Source organism: Temnothorax longispinosus, chromosome 2 (assembly GCF_030848805.1).
Source record: "Temnothorax longispinosus isolate EJ_2023e chromosome 2, Tlon_JGU_v1, whole genome shotgun sequence".
Taxonomy (NCBI): Eukaryota; Metazoa; Arthropoda; class Insecta; order Hymenoptera; family Formicidae; genus Temnothorax; species Temnothorax longispinosus.
Window position 1 is genome coordinate 6,790,923 of NC_092359.1, and position 22,413 is coordinate 6,813,335.

Here is a 22,413-nt window from a genome sequence, read left to right on the forward strand (position 1 = left end):
AATCGTGTTTGAAACTTTATTTCAAGCTAATTTTGAGATTTGCAGTGCTGGGGGACAGAGGTAGCTTTGTGGCTAAGCGTCGGAGTCGGAGTCGACGTCGGAATTGTTTACATAATTATGCGCCAATTAAGAGAGCAGGCTACAGGAGGCAAGAGAGAAAAGGAAAACGCGAACGGAGAATCGGTGCCGAGTGGCTGATGAGGGCAACAGCCATCTCGATTCCCGCGCAATTAAGGTGCGGTTGAGAAAACCTAAAAAAAAGACTCGCTAGGAAAGAGTGGAATTTAATTAGGAGCTCGTGCTCTCTTGTACCTCCAGACAGCCATGAAGAAGCGAAACACAGTGCGGACGAAACTGATACGTAGAAAGAGATCGAGAGAAAGAGCGTTGCAGAGTAGAAATTATTGAGCCGAATAATTTAAGAGCGGGACAGGAGAGAGAGAAAGAGAGAAAGACAAATGACGAGAGTAAGAAGCAGGGAGGAAAGAGAGAGATGGAAAGAGAGGAGCGGGAGAGAGAAAACGCGAGCAGTAGGGGGTATCGTCAGCGAAGACATAACAATCAGGAATATGATAACACGCGGGACGGATGCTTACCTTCACCTCAGACCTCCGCGAGGATGCCGAGAAGCCGAAGAGGATGAAGGTGGGGCAGGCAGAGCGAGATGAAAGATGATGAGTGAAGGAGCCGTGGCAGGGGTAGGGGCCGCTTAATTAGAGCCAGACTTCCGTAGGATGCTTGAGGCTTCCCCGCGCTCTAAAGTTCTATCTTCCCACAGTTTATCCGCGTAAAGTGGCTATCTCGAAATTACCCTCGAAATTATATCGAATTTCGGACTCGATCCCTTTCGGCCCGCCAAGCCTTCGATACGAAGCATCTAAAGGTATCGATAATTCCAAAGTCGCCCAATCCATCAAAAACAATCGTCGTCATAATGGAGAGGAGATAATCAATCATATCGTATAATATAGAAACGTAAGACGGATGATACGCGAGAAACATCTTGAACTGTTCTTTAATGTTTTAGTATAATATAAATATAAATTCTTGTAATCTAATAAACATTTCGTCAATAAGAAAATTAATTTTGACTTTGTGTTGTTACTTTAATTTAAAGAAAAATAAAATTGTTGAAAAATGAAAAAAGAATCGCTTTTAGATTTAAAATATTCATAAACAAACTATATCACACAAGTCTTTTTGTCTCTAGTTTGGATATTTCATGCTAATCTCGATAGCTAATTCCTAAAAGATCAAATATACAGAGGGGAGAGATTGCGAGATTCTTATATTCATATCTCAGGGGTAAATCAAGGTGTTAAGGGACGTTGCTCTATTTTTCTTAATTTTTTCCTGGCGTCGTCGCCTTCTCCGGAGTATTTCGCACGAGCAACAACCGCGACGGAGGGCCGATGTTTACTTTATCCTCACTAATCACGGGACGTATTTGCGTTTTATAATCCTTGGTCGGCTAAGAGGGTAAAATCTGAAAGCTTAGTGGAATCTCCTTTCGGTCGGATGAGTAATCCCCGCCCCAGCCCACGATTCCCGCCGCAGCGCTCCTCATCCTCTGTCTAAGAGTTGTCTGAGAGTAGAGCATCTTCGTACAACGCCAAAGAAGTGAGTCCACGTCGCTAACTTAATGATTCACTTTATCCCGTAATATAGTCGTGCGCTCTCAAATATTTTCGTTAGAAAATATCCGTGAAATCCGTGAAAAACTTGAATTACAAATGCAAGATACATATATTCAGATACTAGATACTTTTAATCCAAAGTTGTCATGTAAAAAAATTGCGATTGTTTTTTTCATTGAATAGAATGCAGACTATAGCATCAACCGCGCAATATTATTTTGGTGAATCACATGGGGATCGGTTACGTCATCGAATTATGATATGAAATTATGAACCAATCTATCGGCGGTATCGATCAATTCGATTCCAGTAGACGAAAATATAAGTAGTACACGGCAAAGGGACGATTTACAAGGGACGAGCAAAGGTGCACACGCAGATCGAATAATTGATAGGCATGAGCGTATCGTCGGTCTCTCGCTACAGGAAACTCGAAGGTCTGCATTATCGATAATTCACTCGACTTGACCGTCCTCGCTTGAACAACGGGCACCACCCTCCGGTCCTGCCTCCTTCGCCCTATTTATATGATTAATGGCTTTATAATGACCATACAAGCTCGCGATTCCATGCGCAGGACAGAGTAACCCTATCTCGCCGCGTAGGGTAGCGTTCACGCGAAAGAATACTCGTCGTCTTACCGAAGGGTGCTCGCAAAAGCGCATAATCGTCCTAATAATACCGTTTCTGACCTTATTTTAATGAATACTGCATCGTCCGTGTTGTGCAACCGCAGTTTAAAAGCGCGTAACCCTTCTGCTATCTTATGTTCTTTGTATCGTCGATTGTCATTAAGTTTCATACTGGGTAGTTTTTGTAAGTATTCTTTTCAGAAACAGAATATCACTGAAAAATTGCGTAAACGCGATCGGATCTGCATGAGCTCTATCTATAGTCTATTATCATAAAAAAGAATTGAAAAATATATACGTTTCGTATACTATTAACACTGAAAAAAGGACCTATCAATTGTTGTCGACGCCTCTGGTTGAAAAATATCGCAGACTGAATCGCACTAAAATATCTGAATTTTATCGACGATTTCCAACATATTTCCGGCGGCCAGCGAGGAAAGGATAATCGCGATCGATCGGTGTAAAATTTCTCCGGGGTGTCGGAGTGGCATCGGAATTGCGAGCCGGGTGAAATCGAGCTATCGAATCGGCATCCGTCATGCGAACGCGTCAGGCTCTATACGTGTTCTCCCGCCAGTAACTCTAGCCACTCGACCGTAATTCTCTGGCTGGCATGCGACCGTCACTCGAACGACACGACATCACACCGCGCGTCGCGCCCATTTTTTCCCATTTTTTCAGTCACTCCCCTCGCGAGACCAACGTGTGCACCGTGTGCACGAACGGAAAGCAGCAGACATGAAGCCCTTTTTAAATGTCCGCAAGCTTGGTGCGCGGCAACAAAATATAAAATTAATTGCAGGTCTCAGGGCAGCAACACGCCAAGGTGCTCGAAGAAATACCGTGTGTGGGGTCTCCTTACCTTGCGCGCGCGCGCGTAAACTCCAAATCAGACTAAACGACCAAATATTCTAATTTGGAAAAGAATATGTAATATGCTATATTTAATCCTATCATTTAGTGAACTATTAAATCATTCAGTTGCTCGTTTTTAAAACGTGCTTCATATAGTTTATTATTTTTATATTGTTGTCTCAAACTTTTTGCCTGACACAATTAGTTAAATCTTCCTAGTTTTCAGAATTAATGGTATGTGTGTGTGCTTTTCAATTAATACTTACATTACGATAGTACAGATACTTCTTCGGATATCATTAAGTTCGACAAAACACTATAGAAACTACGAGATTTAACATCCTCGATTGTTTTAAATTTTATAAAACTGTTTTAACGATGTACATCCCCGAATATAACACTGTCGAGATATATTTGACGCATCTTAAAATCCAATTAGAAATCTAGAATTAGAATCACTGTAACTACGACGGTGTATAGTCCAGAAACGTCCGCGTTCTAATCATCGTGGCCACTCGATGGACACATAAGTCAATCGCAGCTGGTTTAGCGCGAAAATTAGCGCCGAACACATACGACACGTAAGCCAAAACAAAGCGTGCCAAGGTTTAAAACACACTGATCGCGATGTACGGGGCGATGGGCAAGCCCGTACGCGACGACGCAACCCTACGACGTCGGTCCGTCTTTACGAGCCACGTGGCCGAGACGTAGAATCAGCCGCGTCGCGCTGGTGTAAAGGTGATAGGCAGACGTGTATAGAGACCGGCATCCTCCACACCACGTACACATTCTGCGATACGTACACCGCTAGATAAAGGCATAGCCCGATCGGGCTACGTGGCTTACAAGCACGTGGGAAAAAGCGCGTGCGAAACAAGCGTCGGCCGGCCGGCAGCCTCTACAGGGACCGCGTGCATAATGCATGCCGGGCGTATGCGCTCCCGTAGTGCGCCGTTCTACCAGCAAAATAACACACATTTGTAGCTAATTTTCTGTACGATCGTCGTCGTCGTCGTCGTCGTCGAAGGGAACATCGGAGAAAACGGATACGAGACGTAACGGCCTCGCAACGTTGTCGTCGCGACACGCCCCGGTGCTCCGCAACCTCTGACCCTCGTCTTTCCTCGAGCTCTGATGCCTGTTCGCCTGAGCGATGCTTGAATGCCGAGCTGTACGCTACATAGTATTGGTAAAAGCGTTCGACGGAAGTTCGCAACTGTAAGATTCTGTTTTCCGAAGGAAATAATATAGGAGGATATATGTATATACTAATATAATATCGCGCCAAAGCACTACACGCTGACATTTATCAGCAAAAGCATTTCTCTAAGATGTTTATATGTTGCTGTGTTTTGATTCTTTCTCTGTGTCGTAATCTTAAAAACGATAAAAAAAGGATAAACCTTTCCTCGTTGTGAAACTAGAGCAAACCTGACAGTTCTCGAGACAACTACAACACGATGCAAGTTGACGTCTCTGAACGCGCTATTTTTCTAGTTTGGTTTCGAAACCATTAATGGATATTCCTCTGTAACACAAATCACAAGAAATTCCCGGTTGAATGAACGACGTTGAGCCATAAGCTGCAATTTCCTTGACCCGCTTCGTTATTAATATTACTGCGAAGTTTATACACACATGTAAAAGTTAATGCACACACGTTAATGCACGCTTGTGCAAGTTCAAAGTGAACGCACTACGTAATATTAGACTTAGGACGCTTCTATAGAAGACATTAGAAAAAAGATAACAACAAAGAATAGAAATGTAGTTCTAACGCTGAAATGCACTGTATAAGTTTTGCATTTATTCAGTGTATTTATGTTGTGTTTATGTCATGACGCTATAAAAGTAATATAAATATAACGCATATGTAAAGAACGATTTTAAACTAAATTTAACAAACCTAGAGAAGATACAACTATCTAAATAAAAAGATTATTTATTTGATTGATCCATTGCATTTTTTAACTGGGTTATATTAAACTATTTCTAGATTCTTACGATGATATATGCGTTATAAGAAATGTATATATATGCCATAATTATTATTATTTAAATACAATTATATAATAATGTGAAAATAATCGACTACCGCTTCATTAATACGATAAAGGTATCTTCCTTCGCGATACCTTAAAGATGTTAAGTAAAGAAAAATGAAATTAACATGTAAAATCTGTACGCAACGACAGAAATTCAATAATATGCGCCAACTGCGTCAAAAAATTAAATAATTATTGTGGCGCGCAGTATTCTTACTACATTTGGAACCGCGGGAGAGAATCGCGAAGGGGCGAAAACCGCGATAAATTGGAGAGCACCGGCGAGCGTGACGCTTTTTAAAGCCCATGATTTTCTGGCGAAAGCTCGCGTTTCAGGTGGCGCGGAAGGGCGAACCGGGGCGTGCGCTCCGTTTAGCTGCAACCTGGCAATTACCTGTAGGGCATAATTGTCATCCCTTACGTTTTCCAGGACGGCGTCCCCTTTGCCCAACCCCCCCGTCCCGCTCTGAACGATTGCCCGTATGCTCGCCCCCGCGGCCAGGGCCTACCCCGATGGGGGGCGTCGGGTCACGCGAGGCCGTGCCTGTCGCAGGAGTCCACGCGACGCGGAGAGCCACGCGATGCCGAAACAACACCGACTTACCTTACCTGTATCAGATTTCTAATTACTAATTTACTCCCGACCCGCGGGCTCCTGGCTCTCCCTCCGCTGTTTCGCAGCGGAGACCACTTTCGTGCTCCTTAAAAGCGAGCCGGCATCGACGTTGCCTCGCGCGAAGTCGATTACGATCGGACTCTATCGTTCTGGGATCTTTGATCGATAAAACACACGCTTTCACGGACTCGCGATTAAGACTGCTCAAGCTCTACATCGTAGATTTTTTTTATTTACGGCAAGAATGCGAAAGAACATGTCAGTGAGATCGAGAAATGTAATTACCATAATTGATCAAAATTCTACCGCAAAAATAGTCAAAGTAATAAATGTAACTAGAATAAACAAATCATTCTTTTTTTTGTAAATATTCAAACGTGTACGTATTTTGTGTAAACCCAATTGATAAAAAAAATCCCAACAATGACAAAATCAAATTACAAGATTAATTCCAATATTGACTTTCAATTCCAACTGAATATTTTGCGCAAACAATAAAAAAAATATTAAATACATATATGTACGTGTACCGTTCAGCTAATGTGTCACTAATTTACTTAGCTAACTAAAGTACATTCTAAAACGACAGGTCGATTGACTTACCACCCGTCGAAACTGTCGAAAGACACTGAGGACTCGCAAGCAACTATTCCGGCTAACGCGACTCGATTGCAGCGACGTACTATTTACCTGCAATCAGAAAAATAATATTGTAGTAATACCAATAATAATAAATAAAAGATAATGACAGAATATCGCCAAGAACTTCCGTCCCATATCTCGAGAGCGCAAATTCATGGACACGATGAAGGAACGGGCCAAGAAGCGCAGGAGAGGCGAAGGCGGACGTAATTGCGAGAATTAATTATTTCCATGCACGAATGTCATGTGCCTTCCTGTAATTACCCGGCGGGCATAATTTAAGGCGAGCCGAGTTGTTAACAATATCGTTCGCGTTCCGGGGTTCGTCTAGGCGGTGAAGATCTCCCTTCGTCGGCGGAGGGAGGACGATCGTAACGTTTAGTTTTGTCAAAGGACATGATTCATAACTGCGCGGCGACACCGGCAATAGCCGTAACGCCGCGGAGGTCCGACGATATATTACCTTTATAAATTAACGCCCGAAACTTTCGCAGTTGACTCGTGGTAATCATTAATTTCACGTATTATCGTAAATATTCAGTTCGCGCGACAGCGATAGCGCCGCGCCGCGCCGCACCGTGTCGCGCTAAATAAAACAAGACGACGAGAGAGAGTAACATTTTAAACGAGCACTTCCTAGCAGCTTCATTTGAGGTCGCGAGCTAATTTGCGATTCTTAGATCACGTCCCAACGTTTCGTTATAGGACGTTTTACATTCGGCTGACCTTTGCGCGATTTATCATTCGCTGAATGATGAGAAGAGTTTCCTCTTCGCCGTTATTACTCGCGATGAGATTTAAACGGATATCCTGACCACAACGGAAATCACCCTTTTTCGTTACACAGTAGAGTAATCTAAGCGGCGTATGTCGTATCTCACGCTTAATCTCAATCCCATAATGCGCTCTGCCACTTCGGTGGCGGTGTACCGCGTGTTCGCTGCGTATTACCGTCCCGTGTCTCGTAACTCAGCCTCCGCGATTTCTCCCGGCTTTGAGAGAGAGAGACTGTACCACCACGGCAGCACGGCACGGTTATAACATTTACTTACTGCCGTTTAACCACTTATCACGTCAGATCTTGGGACCCGCGGCTTTTGCATCGCGCCCAAAGGCAGGTTCGGTAGAGTACGGGGGAGAGATTGAGAAGCGCGTGCGGCTCTAATAGAGAAAGCGAGAGCAATGAAGAGAGAGAAAGAGAGAAGGAGCGGGAGAGGGAGTAGGAGAGGGCGGGAGGAGAGAGGTCGGTACAGGGGCGAGAGAGGGTAGTACTAAAGCGCGTATCCATTACGCTAAGCGCGTGGAAATGTTCACGTAAACGTGTGCGAGCGTACGTATCCGTCGTTTATCCGTCCTTCATCCGCCGCCCCTCGCGTCGCGGCTGATCGTGATTACGCTCGCATGCTTCAAGGACATATCTGCCGGATATCAACTCGACTACTCGACCTAGCTAAACGCTTACGCCCGACCCGCGCCGTATCCCGTCGAATGCCCGGATTGCTTGGCCGCCCTCCACCACCGGCAATCTCGCCTTTGCAGCCGCCGGCTGGATATTTACCGATTCCAATTGGTTTCGTGATTGCGCTTAAGTGCTCGGATAGTTAGCGGGCTGCTGAGCTAGACATGGACGGATGGATAGATACGATTCTAAATAACGCTCAGAACGCGCAGATTCTGATTACGACGAGCGAGTAATCCCGCCGGGCGCGCGATACAAAGGTAGTAAATGATAAAGAGAGACCCGCCGAGCCGGTGAGTGAACTGTGAATTCCATTAATGTATATAGCAATGAAGTAACTCGTATGCCTGTAACGTAACGCTAAAGTAAAAGTAAAGATGTTTGCGCAGAATGTCGAAGCAATATCGTGAAACTTTTAATTGATCGACAAGTAAGAGTTACTAACAAATAGTATGCCGATTTTCTATCGCTTGATACAACTGAGAAAACTTTTTAATGCAACGCAATTAAAACTATATGCAAGTAGTAATCAATACGTACGATAAACTTCTGTATTTGTTATCATTATGAATTTTAAGTATACGCTGAATGTGTCACATATACATACATCGCAACACATAAGATTCTTTGTATCATATAAATATGTTTAAATATCCTTTGATTCCAACTTCAAAAGGGTTTTGTTTGTCTTTCTGCATTTTAACAATAAAACAAAAGGCATGAAAGCTTAATTAATGAACAATAAAATCGTTGTCTCCAAATCATGACAAATTTTCATAGATAAATAAGATGTGAGGATAGGAGAAAAGATTGCAGGTTAGGCAAATATGCCAAAGGGCCTTTCTGGTTGGCTCTGATGTGGTCTACAGTCTCGGCTTAATAACCCTCGACCTCGTCAAACAAATGCTGCTAACCGACCTCTTCGCCTCTGGCATTGAGAATTTTCGGCAATAGTGCAAGTCAAAAAAGACATCAAGAAAGAGAATGTTATATCCTTATGTATATGTCAAAGAAAATGATAAAAATTATGCAATACTCAGCAGCGATCGCGCACGCTTATTCAAATCTAATCTAAATAGAAACGCACAATAGAACCAACGTTAAAGTAAAATTTTGTTTAATACAGTTAAGTATAGAAACAAATCTTAAATTTTATTTCAACAGCATAGATGTTCATCCTAAATTTCACAAATTAATGTTTACAGATAAAAATTTCACGGATAGCTTTCGTAAACTTTAGTTTCACACATCGAAATATCACACATACTAGATTGCATAATTTTTTCCCATTATTGAAGAGAATTCTCTATCCGATGTATGAAAAAACGTTCGCTGATAGAGAGTGAAAAGGGGATTCATACGTGTCGGAAGGTACTTTGATATCAAAAATTCGAGGGAAGTCACGAGGAACGAAGTAGCAGATTATATCGTTGCGCCCGTGTGTACGAGCGATGCAAGAGGAACCATGAAGAGGGGAAGCGCGGCGAGTGGCTCATCGACTGGTACAGACTAGTACCGATATTACCCTGCACCCTGCACGGCAAGGGAGCATAAGAGCGAGAAAGAGAGACGGGGAGAGAAAGAGAGACGCGGGGAGAGAGAAAGAGCGGTCGAGAGAGATAGGAGTATGTAAGCTCGTAGGTATCCACTTCCCTTCCGCGATCAATTAATTCCGGACACTAATGCTTTTCTAAAGACACACACCCAACCGGCTCACCACTCGGCCGATAACCGACTATTCCGAGAGAGAGCTGTCGGTCGGAACCATCGAATTGCACGTCACGCGATACCTTCACGATCGCAATGCACTTTCCTCTGTCGGCTGGCAACCGCTGCAATGGAAAGAGTTCGGGGGATAAATTAGGTAATACTTTTCTTGAACCGTATGTTGAATTTCGCGCAGTTTCAAGTTTGAACAATTAGATTAAACGGATAATTTTTTAAAATTAAGGTAATATCTAAATTTAAAGATGTTAAAGCATATCTGCAACCACTGCTTTAAATAGTATGCTCGTTGAATTTCTGATTTTTTTAAACGTTCACGAAATTCATGTGTACAATAAATTGTGCTCGGAATCCCCCTGTTGTCGGAAAATCGGCAAAGACTCCCCGTAATAGGCACCTATCTTCACATTACTCTGCGTCTACGAGTACGAGGCTGGCTTTCTCTCCGGAGAATTCTAATTGTGAGAGACAGTCCCAGGAAAATACTCGGCGGAAGTTTCCTGCAGCTTCGCTACTCGAGCATATCGCCGGTATTTCAATGTGCCACCAACACCAGCGTCCCCGCCACCGACGCGACGCGACGCAGCAACTCTTACCTTTCGGTAACACCTACGCTATTTCCTACCTACCGGCCTCAATCCAAAGACGGCTCCCCCCGGACTTCATTCCGAAAGCAAAATTAAGTACCTACGAGAGATGGTAAATACAGTCACCGGCGTACTCTTCTCCCAAGCTAGGTAAACTTGAGATTGGTCGCGTCCCATTTCGATGGGGGACCAGATGCGTGCTCTACGGAAAGCTCTTCCTGTTAGATATGAGCGCGACAGAGACAAGAATACGGTGGAGAGTTGGCGATTGTTTTAATAGTTATAGGTTGCCGTGAAATCATATTCTTGCGAGTGCAGCTCGATAACGCTTTAAAAACAAAATTCACTGATGACAAAAAGATCTAACAATAAGTGATAAAGGTCAAATCGCATGAAAGATATCTATTTGTAGATAAATGTTTAAAAATGCAAAGAATAATTTGAAAAGTCGCATGAAAAGAGAACATTGACGCTTTAAAACCTCTTTCAATCGGTCACCTGTCGAATTCTCGTTAGCCTTGGCATGACATTATTCGAATCTTGCCGATTTCTCAGTACCACCTGTTCCAAGTTATTACATAAATTACGAGACCGGCAGAATTTTTGGATGCACGCGTCAGTCATTAAAGTATAGCGATCTTTGAAAATGAGAAGAAGCGTCAGCGAGGCTTTTGAGAAGTTCTCAAGAGTGACGTTGATCCCTCTCCCGTTACCCGTTGCGACTGTCACTCACAATTAGCCGTCCCGAAGGATCTGCCAGCTAGGAAGAGGAGGAGCCCTGGGAAAATAGAGGAGAACAAAATAAAGGGCGGGAAGGTAAGATAGCAGGGGACGGAAGAAGCGAGGGGGATACTACCGCTTGACGGCGCATCTTACATGACAGTCTTTGTATTAACTATCAGGTAACTTCTTCCTGTCAACCCTTTTACGCCCCCTCGTTGTTCCTATGCCGAGAGCCTCTTTACTCCGATTCAGAACCGGATGAGGAAAGAGAGCAAGAAAGGCAGAGCAGAGGAAGGGAATAACGAGGTAAAAGAAGAAGAGAGACGAGGAAAGATAGAAGCGAATTAGCACTGTCAAGGCAAGTGCTAATCCCGTGAAACGCCTCCAAATGCAGCGAGAATATGGCAGCGTCTGTTATTCACGTAGAAACCAATGGAATCTCTATTTCTGGTAACTATTTCGGCGGCTGCAATCGAATTATTCACGAGCGAAGATGCGAGCTCGTTGTTAAATTAAGTCATCGTTACAGTTTTATAAAAATAAAATCACCGAGCACTCGAACGCAATGCGAATAAATTGCTCTTTATCTTTAAGAATTTCTAAATGCTTGTGATATATTCGCCAAAGAACGTCGAACGGCATTTACACGCGCATGACGTGAAATTACAAACTTGCATCACATTGTGCGCAAGCTCACACACTTTTCGACACGTTCGACACCCACACACGCGTAGACGCTATCTGAAGAGAGCGTGAACGCGCCCAGACGAAGGCGCCACGCCGTAGGCAGGGACAGCTCATTAATATTTAGACGTATTTTGAGCGGCGAGCCACTACCAAGCCGCTAACGCCAGCCGCCATCGTCGTCGCCTTTATACATAATTATTCGCGCGAGATTGGCGAGCGCTGGGCGAGCCTCGTTGCCTTGAAATTCCCCGTTGGAAAATTTCCAGTCGCTTTTTGAATTAATTATTGTACATAAAATATGGTAAAATCAGACTCATAAAGTATAATTCAGATCTTCTATCGGCACGTCGAATTATTCCATCGCCTAGAAATTTTTCGAAAAATATAGACAGAATGTTGAATTTTCCTCTAAAAAGAACTAACACACAGATGAGAAAATTATGCTCTTCACCGTCAGTAGAACTAAATGAAGAACGAATAAAGATTGACGAAAATAGTTCCGAAGTCGCCCTGTAGACGACCGAAAGCGCAATTTCGAGTGATCAGGGTGTATTCATTTGCTTGCCGTTAATTAAGGTTCGCCTACAGCTCGGCTATGAGCGAGAGAACATTCCGATAGACGAGAAAGTAGTTTCCGACAGGGATACAGCCATTTTTGCCACAAGCGCCGTAAAGTTCTCTTGAATATCGTATTTATATTGCGACTCTCATTCCCTACGAATAAATATTGATTCTATCTCTATCTCTAAACTTTACCATGAATATCGTAGCAGTCTTTATAGACTCCGACCTGGTAATCTTATCCTTCGAAACGATTACGTTTTCCGGTAACAAAATCAACAGTGCAAAAAATGACAAGATGCTGCAATATCGCCTCATCTTTGAGAAATTTGCAAACGTCCTCAAACGCATTACACGATATTCAGCTATAGATCAACCCCATTTTTGAAGATTCGACATTTCAACTCAAATAAACCGTATTGTCCAATTTTATTTTTTAAAAATTGAAACACGAGCGCCAATTTTAACAGAGGGAGAAAGGTAGCAGCAATGAACGGGGGAAGTCTCCTTTGCCAGACTCCTAATCGATTGCCGCGAGTTTTAAACTTTACGCCGTCCCCTCCGACCACTCTCTTCCGTTCAGCTCGCAAAGCCGCCGACGACGATGGGAGGTCGAGGTGGAGAGAAGCGAAAGAGAAGTGACGGAAAACGCGAAAAGATGGTAAGCCAGAAGGCAGAGAAGCAAGAGAAGAGAGACAAAAAGAGAGAGAGAGAGAGAGAGAAAGAGTAAGAAAGTGAAAGAGAAAAAGGAAGATGGCGAAGTCTGTAAATTTTCTTACATTTTATGAGCCATCAGAATTTCATAACCTCGAGCCAGTCCGCGTGGTACTTTGCACAAGAAAAGTTTCCGCGCTCGCTCCGTTCTCCCGCACGTTCCTTTTCTCCCCGTCTTTCTCGCCCCCGTAGCCTTCTCGCGGCACTTTCGAGAAAGGGCAAAGACGGCTCGAGGAAAAAGAGGACGGAAAGCCCGGTGTGTGCAACGGATCATTGCAAGGTAACGTTCAGACGACGCCTGGCTCTCGCGCGTTAGCTCCCTCTGATTCTCCAATCCGCTTTACGTACATTAGACGCACGGGAGATTGGGCGAAAAGACGCCTTAGAACGTAATATCGTTTAAAATGATGGATAGTGAGAAACTCGCTCCTAGATATCCGCGATTTTCCGCCGTCCCGCGTTCTACGCTATACGTTTACTTGCACGCTGAAAGAAAGCGTAAAATAAAAGGCGTGTCAATTACATAGTGATTAGCGTTCTGGTTTATTATCAGCGACTCTCTTGCTCCTTCGTCATTGTTAATAATATTTCAAAAAACAATAATATTTGATAAAATTTTAATTGCCCTGTTGAAGATTAATCGCGACTCATATATGTGTTTAAAAAACGTGACTTTCTGGCTCAGATCATCGTTTGAAGAAACGAACCAATGATGGTGATTCAATTTATCTCGTATACCTATACATGTATATGTGCGTGTGTGGTTATACGTGTGTGTAGTTTTATTTGGTCGGATCGAGGCTACGGACTGTTATTCTTGCCGGCCCCCAAACACCGTAATCCCTTCGCGTTCCCGATTAACCAAATACCTGGTACATGAACGAAAGCTCGTGGAAATGCCGCGTTGACGTGCTTGCGTGCATCGCGGTCGCACCTTCGCGTGACTTCGCGCTTAAATGGCTTGACGTGCTTGACGCGAGCCTGCCGATCGCCGACTCGTTAATTCGCGACTCGTTCCCGGAGAACGCGTCTTACGAATCGGCATCTGCACTCACGTAAAGCTTTTCTCACGTTGCTGTAATGTCGCTCATCAAATCACTTCACACATTTCAAAAATAATAATAATATCCAAAAAAAATTCAACGAATATAGAAACATTGTGTACCACGCAAAAAGAAATGAATATGTTTGTTGACAAAGAATAAGCTGCTCTAATCATTTTCTTAATAAATTAAATCTACAACAATGATAAGTAAATTAAGTTAGAGCCAAATATTAAATGAAAAAGTTGCTAACTCTTCTTCTACTTCAATTTACTTCCGTGACCCTTATGGTCATCATCAGAAACTATATGTATGTTCGCATACGCTATTATATTATACTTTTTCTGGAATTCTCTTCGACGTTAGTCATTAAACTCATTTTCCCTGCAGTTTCATTAACTTATCGTTATAACGCTTGACATTATATCTAAACTTGCGAGTCGAAATTTTCGTAAATAATATCGAAAGCTATTTCAAGTAAGTACAAGGTGTATTTCGAGCACAATCACATTTATTCGCTGAAGGAAATCCACGAACGCATCGTCGCAACAATTGAACTATATATACGGGGATCACGGTCTCTTTTTTCCTCTCGAAAATTACTTCTCGGCGCATGCTGCAAGTGGGCGGTTCTCGCCAATGTAGAAACGGTGAGAATAGAATAAAGGCTGTCCTTGTGAGAGGCGACGAAAAGAGAAATAGAGAGAGAGAGAGAGAGAAAGAGAGAGAGAGTGGCGAGTAGAAAAGCCCAGAGTCGTGTCGGCCATGTTGTCAGCAAAGTTTCGTCTTCCCTCTTAAATATAAATGTATACGTGCGAGCCGGCACGATAAAGCGTCTCCTCTGGTAAGTTCTGCGTAGCTATAGTTGTCTCTACATTGTCTCGTGAAAACGTACACACGCGCCTGTCTGTCGTGATCCATAAAGAGCCATTAAGAACCGACACTAGAGCGTTGCATAAAGGGACACGCGAATCTTGATGAACATTTCACGAATATAACCCGAGTAATTTGAATTATCATGGATGACTTTTTTTGAAACTTATCACTGATTTTCGTATCGCAGAATTAATTATTAATTGAAAACTCTCATTAATAAAATTTTACATCTTACAACGTTTTCGGCACTCACATCTTATCTTCCTTCGCATTCACTATACCTCGATAAAAAATTAAAAATTTCGTCAGTTTCTCATGCACGCAATTTTAAAGTGGAAATATAATGTTTAAAATGTTCAATAGTTCATAACTCAAAATAGTTACTGCTTTTACTATGCAATCTACAATTAACGAGAATCCTCTCTCGTGGCGTTTATTTTATTGTACAGAGAGACATGGCAAACGTATGTGTATTTAACGAGAACTTCGGCTCCCTTTATTACGAGACAGTTTCACCCAATCGGCACCGAGAACACGCACCGCGAAATAATTGCAGTCATTCCGAACCATTCACGATATTGGCCGAGATAATCTCATCGCCCTACTTCCACGTCCTATCCATTTTGTCTTTCTACGTGATATGTAACTAATTTTGACAAGAATATCCTGACAAATCCAAGAGCGCGACTGAATGTCAACACGAATAGATATACACATGGTGTCATATTTTGTATTTTTCATATACTTTTATCGCGTCGTTAATAAAAATAGCATGGTTTCCTTGATCATCCAATTTTAATTATTGCAAAGACATAGGTTGAAATTATACTAGATTTTTAGTTAATCAAGAAAGAATATCAATTTACGAACACAGATGTTGATCATCATTACTTAATTTAAAATTATTTAGTTTAATTTTTATTGTTAAATCCAATAATTAACTATTGCGTATCGCATTGTGATATTTTTTTCTAAAATATGAAAAGTGTACTATTAAGTATCACCTGATAATAATATAATGATAATAAAGCACTTTGTATATATAAGAAAAATTAAGTACCACGTTGTGAATATTGTAATTAACATTAAACTGGATTGTACGCGTAAAGAGTAATTAAATATTTCTTATATTTTAGGGTAAACAAGTGACGAGAAATCATTTAGAACATTATTGCAGTTAGAAATAAGCGATACAAGACTTCGTATCTTCTAATACTGCTTATATCAGGAGAGAGCTCAACGCCGATATTTTAGCAAAACAAATCGAACGCAATGGTTCAGAAAAGATCGAATCACTCGCGTTTCGGTCGAGCAATCCGTGCACATGTAGCTGGTTCCCTTCTCGGTCTATGGCCCTACTCGATTACTCTCTTTCTACCGACAGGTGTTTATCCGACCGTACGCGCAAACACTATTTCCACCCTTCGTAGCCGAGCACCTCCGGATTGATTTCAACAATGCAGTGAAAAGAAACGTTCCACATATCTCGATACCTCAAATCGAACGATCGAATAGGTTTTTTATTATACCAACCCTTCCACTCCCGCATTTCATTCACATTTTCTTCGTATATAAAAACAGTTCACTAACGAAATGATCGAAATTTGATTTAAATATTGTTTTTATGCTGTAATATATACATATTAGTTTAAAATATACATTTTTTTACTTGTCACTTTTTATAAACCAAAGTTTATGATAAATGTGAATAAGCCAAATGACTAATTGTAAGATTTGATGAATATAGAAAAATAAGAGCAAATATTGCGATCTAAATAAATGTTATCCATTATATACCGCCAAATATATCTATATCTGTTTTCGATATACTTTTATTGCTTATTGAATCGAAAAAGGATTCAATGTTGAAAAATTTATCCGTTAAATGTATATAAATATTTTTATTATTGTTATATAAATTTTGTATTTTTATATAAATAATTTTTTACGTGAATGTATTATTAAATAAATATGTTAAACCACAAGAAGTCTTTTAATTCTGGAAAAATTCGCGATGATTCGCGAGAAAAAGAAACACAATTCCGAGAACTTGATCACGATCCGTCGAAAGATGAAAGTATCCGATGAGCGTTACTTACTGCGATTTCGAAGTACCAGCGAGTTATCGTTTCTTCCGAGCCGAGAAACGATGATTAGAGACGTTTAATCACACCGTCTCAAAGATCGCGGCTTGATGAGCAGGTGAACGTAGCCGTTCTCAGCCACGACGGGCATTACGTGAATGCGTGAGTTCGTGCGTGCGTTCGTGCGTGCGTGAAGGGCTTTAGGGTCGCGTACGCGCGGAAATCGTCGTGGAGATCCTCTCGGCCGTGGATATCCTCGCCGTCGGTGGTACGTAACGATCCCCGCTCATGCCGTGAGAATCTCTCGCGGGCACTTGTCTTGGGCAGCCGCCAGGAGGAGCCGCGGGGGTTCCGGAGGAAGCTAGGTTACGTGGGAGGAGGTGAAGGTGGAGTAGGAACCCCGCGCGGGGGAAGGGGGTGGATGGTGGTGGTCCTGCTCGGAGGTAGCGCTGATTCCGGCGCATTCCGAGGACCGGGAGGGTTGCGGAGGGCCGCAGGAGGTAACACGCGGGAGAGGGCGGAGGTGTTCTGCCCCACCCGTACTCGGCTCTGATTGGACTACCCCCGCCTAGTCACCCCCGGCCATCCCTCTCGTCCTCTTCTACCTCTTCCTCCTCCTCCTCGTCCTTCTTCTTCGTCATCCTCCTCGTCGTCGTCGTCATCCTCCTCCTCCTCCTCTTCCACCTCTTGCTCCTCACGCTCCTTCTCTTGATCCGCCATCCTCCACCTTCTCTCCTCCTCCTCCTCCTCCTCCGTCACCCGCCACCTCACGGCTTCTCTTCCGCCTTCTCCGCCTCGCCACTTCTTCTTCTTCTCGTTCGCACTACCTCGCCTCTCGCCTGGTCCGTCGCCGAGCGTAAGAACGCCCGCCTCTTTTTCGATGCACCGGAAAACAGGTGCGGAAGCACGACGTGGGGATTCCGAGATTCCTACTGGCTCCGGGAGCCGTCGGTGACTCCGATCTCCAGGCTTTATTCCCAGGCTCACTAGTCCCACCCGTTCCCTCTCGTCTCCACCCCTCTTTCCATACATGGAGAACTTCCTTCCACCCCCTCCCCCCCGACCGCGTTAAATTTTGAAAATTCTGCAAGAGTGCCGGGGTCCATGCTCGATGTGGCATTTAGCTGCTTTCGGTTCCCTCTCGTTTCGAACGTACAGCAGCTTTAATAACGCAGACCCCTTGCAGGATATTCGATTCGCGCGAGATGTTGTTGAACCGACGCTATTTTCTGCATCTCGTCTCACAGGACTGACAAGAGAAAAGAGAACCAAGAATAGATAACGTGACTTCCGTCGAACGGAAGAATCCCCGAATTCTAAACACTAGAGTAGTTTAATTGGGAAGAGTTATATTTACAAATGAAATGTATTCATAGATATAAAAAAGAAAATTGTGAGATGTATGTGTCACAATAGTTTCGCGATTATTTTGCTATTACACAATAACTTTCCGTAAAGCTCCTAAAACTCGACAACTCCAAACGAGCTATATCAAATATTTCCCAATCTAAAGTGCATCGACCTTTCGTTGACTTCACAGAATTCAAAATGCTCTCATAAACGTAAATTAGTATCGACAGCGAATATATTTGTCGTATGACTAAAATAGTATAAACGAAATCGCACTTCGCGTGATAATAAAGAAAAGACAGAAAAAGATAAAAAAAGATAGAATAATTAAGCATTTTTTAATTAAAAATCAATATAGAAATCAATGGTTATGTTTCAGTATGCAATCTTATTATCCTTGCTTTGCGTATACTAAAAACTAATATCTAAAAAATAGTATTTTTATGGCTTTGCATTAAAATTCAGTTTATCAGCTCACCCTTAAGATGGATATTTCAAAACGGAATTCTCATCAAGGTACATCAACCTTCCATTATCTCCATTCAAATCGATCGCAATTGGACGATCATGCAGTCAAATAGATTTGAGGTGAAATAACTTCTTCGCGCATAAACGCTACTCAAAATCAACGGCAGATACGTTTGTTCAATAAATGAAACCGCACTTACAAAGATGATCATAAAGGTTTGGCGAACGGGGAGGTGGAGGACGAGCAAGACAAGAATGCCCTAAGGCGACGGCATTTCGATAATTGGAAACCAATGAGCCGGCGGTAGGAGGATTTTCAGGGTAAAAATCAACCCTTCGTTCGGGCCCTAATGAAGCGAGCCTTCGGCGTTGCCTGCCGACGTGCATGCCTCCGCGTCGTATTAATTGCCTGCCCCCTCCGCATCTCGCGTCCCTCATCGCCACCATCGTTCCGCCGCCTCTCCCGGGCCCCATCTAACCCTTTCCATCGTCTTCTTGCACCGTCTCGCAGTTACCCGCGATAGCGCATTCTTCGACAAATTGGATCACGCTATCGCGCGAGCACCCGCTATGGTTATATCGCCGAGGACTCGCCATCAGGATAACCGAAAATCGTCGAAGAGACCGAGCTACAAATCACTCGCGGTGAGACATAACAACTGCCAATATTTTCAGAACGATAACTTAGAAACTTCAATCCACTAAATTCGTATTAAAAATCTATCCGCCATAATAAATCTTAAAGCCGAAAGACAAAGCAATATAGTCCAAATATGTTATGCTTCTAACTCCTAAACAGGAAACATGAAACATAAAAAACTTAGAGAAACCGATTAAATCTGTCATTTTTTAAACAAAGTACTAAAAATAAAATTATAAAGATGTCCGTAACATTAAAAATTCAATAAAATAAAACAAATGTAGGTCATTTTTCCCCTTGTTCTAAAATTTTTCTCTTTATAATGTCCGCACATAGATTATTAATGTCCTTTAGAAACGGCAAATGTACAAAAATTTTAACTTTGAAATATTTGCAGTGATGCAATTCATGTCGGTATATAACCGTTGAACATTCATTATACATGCCCATTTGCATCGGTAACATGATAATACCAATAAACTGACCGGTCGTTGATGTAATGGTTACAGTGGTATAAAAAATACACGATGGACAATGTCCACCGTCGAACAGGCGGCCGATGGCCACGATTCGTATAAAAGTTTGCATCGATTTGCATCTCGATGGAGCGTTTCCTCTCTTTATTGTTTCACCGCGAGTGATTGAGCGTGTGGCGTTCAAGCGCCATGCCGGCGGCACTGGTTATCGTTCCCGCATTCGCGATAAAAAGCTGCTGCGACGTGAATTACTTTTCCGCTGGGGTGGCATCGACATAACGTATCGTTCAAAATTACCTATCGTCATTACATCGATCCTGCAAATGGCTGAAATGGCTTTACACGATCGTCGTCATAAAGGACGAAGTAAACAGAAAGTTAAAATAATCGACCGCACAAGTCGCGGGGAAATTACCGCCCCGAATATGTGTATAATTAATTATTCATTAATTAAGCCATCGTCTCTACGTGGTTCAGCTTGCTGACGTTAAGCAATTAATCACGCCGGTGACACGTTGCTTATGATATATGTCATTCGCGCGGACGTTGTAATGCACACGCCAACCTGCATTACCCGATCGTATAAATGTAGAATAGAGAAGTAAAATATGTAACATTGATTGTCAGTTAAATAGCTGCTTATTTTTTCAGTTAATTAAGCAGAGAACTCTGAATTGACGATAATAACTTTGTGATTACTAAACTCAGTCTGACATGCTTAATCCTCTTGTCTCTTTTAATAGATTACCGTATATTAAACGAAAAATTCACTAAAATCTATAGCATGTCATGGTATAAACTAATCAATAGTGCAGAACTCGAAGCGTTTTCAATTGCTAAAAGCCGAAGGCGTCACCCCTTCTCGCGTGGCTTTAAGGTTGTGCGAGGTTAGGGCAATTTTCGACGTAATTCCGTTAGGGGGGCATCAAATCGATATAATCAGCGAACTCGGGGTGGTTTTAACCACCGGTGGCCGCGCTATACTGCGACTCTTCCGCCCAAATTCTAAATCCTGCGCACCATCTAGCAATCTTCTTCTTAGCCGGCCCTTAGATGAGTACATTGTTCAGAGCAATATGCGTCATAATGATAACAGTTCCCCCCTTGGTCGGAAAACAAACAATTCAGCAACGTTTATAAACATTTTGCTTTTTTATTAGATAAAGGTTTACGAAATATTAAAATATCAGGCTGAAGTTTCAATATTAATATATAATAGATAATGATTTACTTTAACGTCAAAAAGCTATAAAGATATGTAAGATACAAATTTTTATAAAATTGCGAAAACAAAATAATCAGAGAAAATAAAATACCAGCGTGAAAATACACGTTAAAAAATACAAGTTAAATAAAATATCGCGAATCGACAATCTCTTGCAGATTGTTCAGCGACCGTCAGCTATTACTTTCGCAAGTAATTCTTTCAATAAAGTGACGAAAATCTAATGTCCAAAAACATCACGATAAGCAACGTATTTATGTAATGTTTAATATTATAATAAATATTTCTACACACGCAAATAATGATGAATACATACATAATACGATCCATCGATAGATCCCAATGCTACGTCTGAAGGATCTCACGCTTTTCTTTGGAAATTAATCGCAATCACTCTAATGCCAACTATATGCAGCAACACTCAGCGAATCGGCACCGTTACGCCTTGGAGACCATACCAGGAACGACTTGTTACTATCGTTCGTTCGTTACAATATCGCCCTTAGCGACAGGATGAAAAAATGACAAAACCGCGGTTGACCGTTTACCGGCTTCAAGACACGATGAAGACGAGCGTCTCCGGACGCGAGATGTGGCACACCCCGAGACCTAGACACTACTGAACCAGCCCCATGGCAAACCTTGTTAACGGCAGTCGACAACCAAGTTTAAACTTCGGGTAACAATTCCCCTACCAACTCACTCATTCTCTCTCTCTCTCTCCTCTCGTGTTCTCTCCCCCTTCCCGTTTGGCACCCGATTTCTCCCCCTTTCTCTCTCTCTCTTTCTTTTGTTCACGACAGAGGGTAATACTCTTGAAGAATTCTTAAAAATTAATTTAATCATCAAAACTGATTTACTATGCCACATCGTCGACAAACTACTCATCGTAACAAATGTTTTTCTTCGATGCTGTAATTGTTTGACAATGAGCATGCTTGATGCTCTTGTAAATACATTTCTCTCGATCTAGCATTGCACAGCATCAGACGCTTCTATCACATCTTGATAACATAAAAAATATCAAGTACCATTGATAATCATCAAAGTGACTTTAAAAAAATAATTTCAAAACATAACTTCTTTTCCTTCATTCTTATGTCACAATCTATACTTAGCTAAAATAAGTAATAAATACATCAGAAAAGTCTTTACATAAATTGACAATAATCATTGAAGTTTGAGTAAAATTTAGACAATATTTTAAATTAAAGTATTAGAAATCAAATTAAATCCTATATTCTTTCAATGTTTAACGCCACGACAAATATTTTTTATATGACGGGAAAGCAGCACAGGGTTCATACACCAACTGTGACTTTGAGAGAAGGCGTAAGGTATCAAAGATATCCAACATCAACC

General features: G+C 42.1%; 1 protein-coding gene across 16 annotated transcripts in view; it reads right to left on the minus strand.

Moving 5' to 3' along the window:
• Positions 1-22,413, minus strand: part of LOC139808227 (uncharacterized) — a 287,997-nt gene that overhangs the window by 148,926 nt on the left and 116,658 nt on the right. For 11 of the 16 annotated variants that reach the window (XM_071769970.1, XM_071769964.1, XM_071769969.1 and 8 more), the window contains one exon: positions 6,395-6,481. The exons of 3 other annotated variants lie outside the window; for them this stretch is intronic. In XM_071769970.1, the coding sequence (XP_071626071.1) occupies positions 6,395-6,481 (87 nt within the window). Of the gene's footprint in view, positions 1-3,393; positions 3,833-6,394; positions 6,482-16,907; positions 17,192-22,413 lie in introns of those variants that run through there. 2 more of the 16 variants (XM_071769977.1, XM_071769976.1) reach the window with 2 other exon arrangements.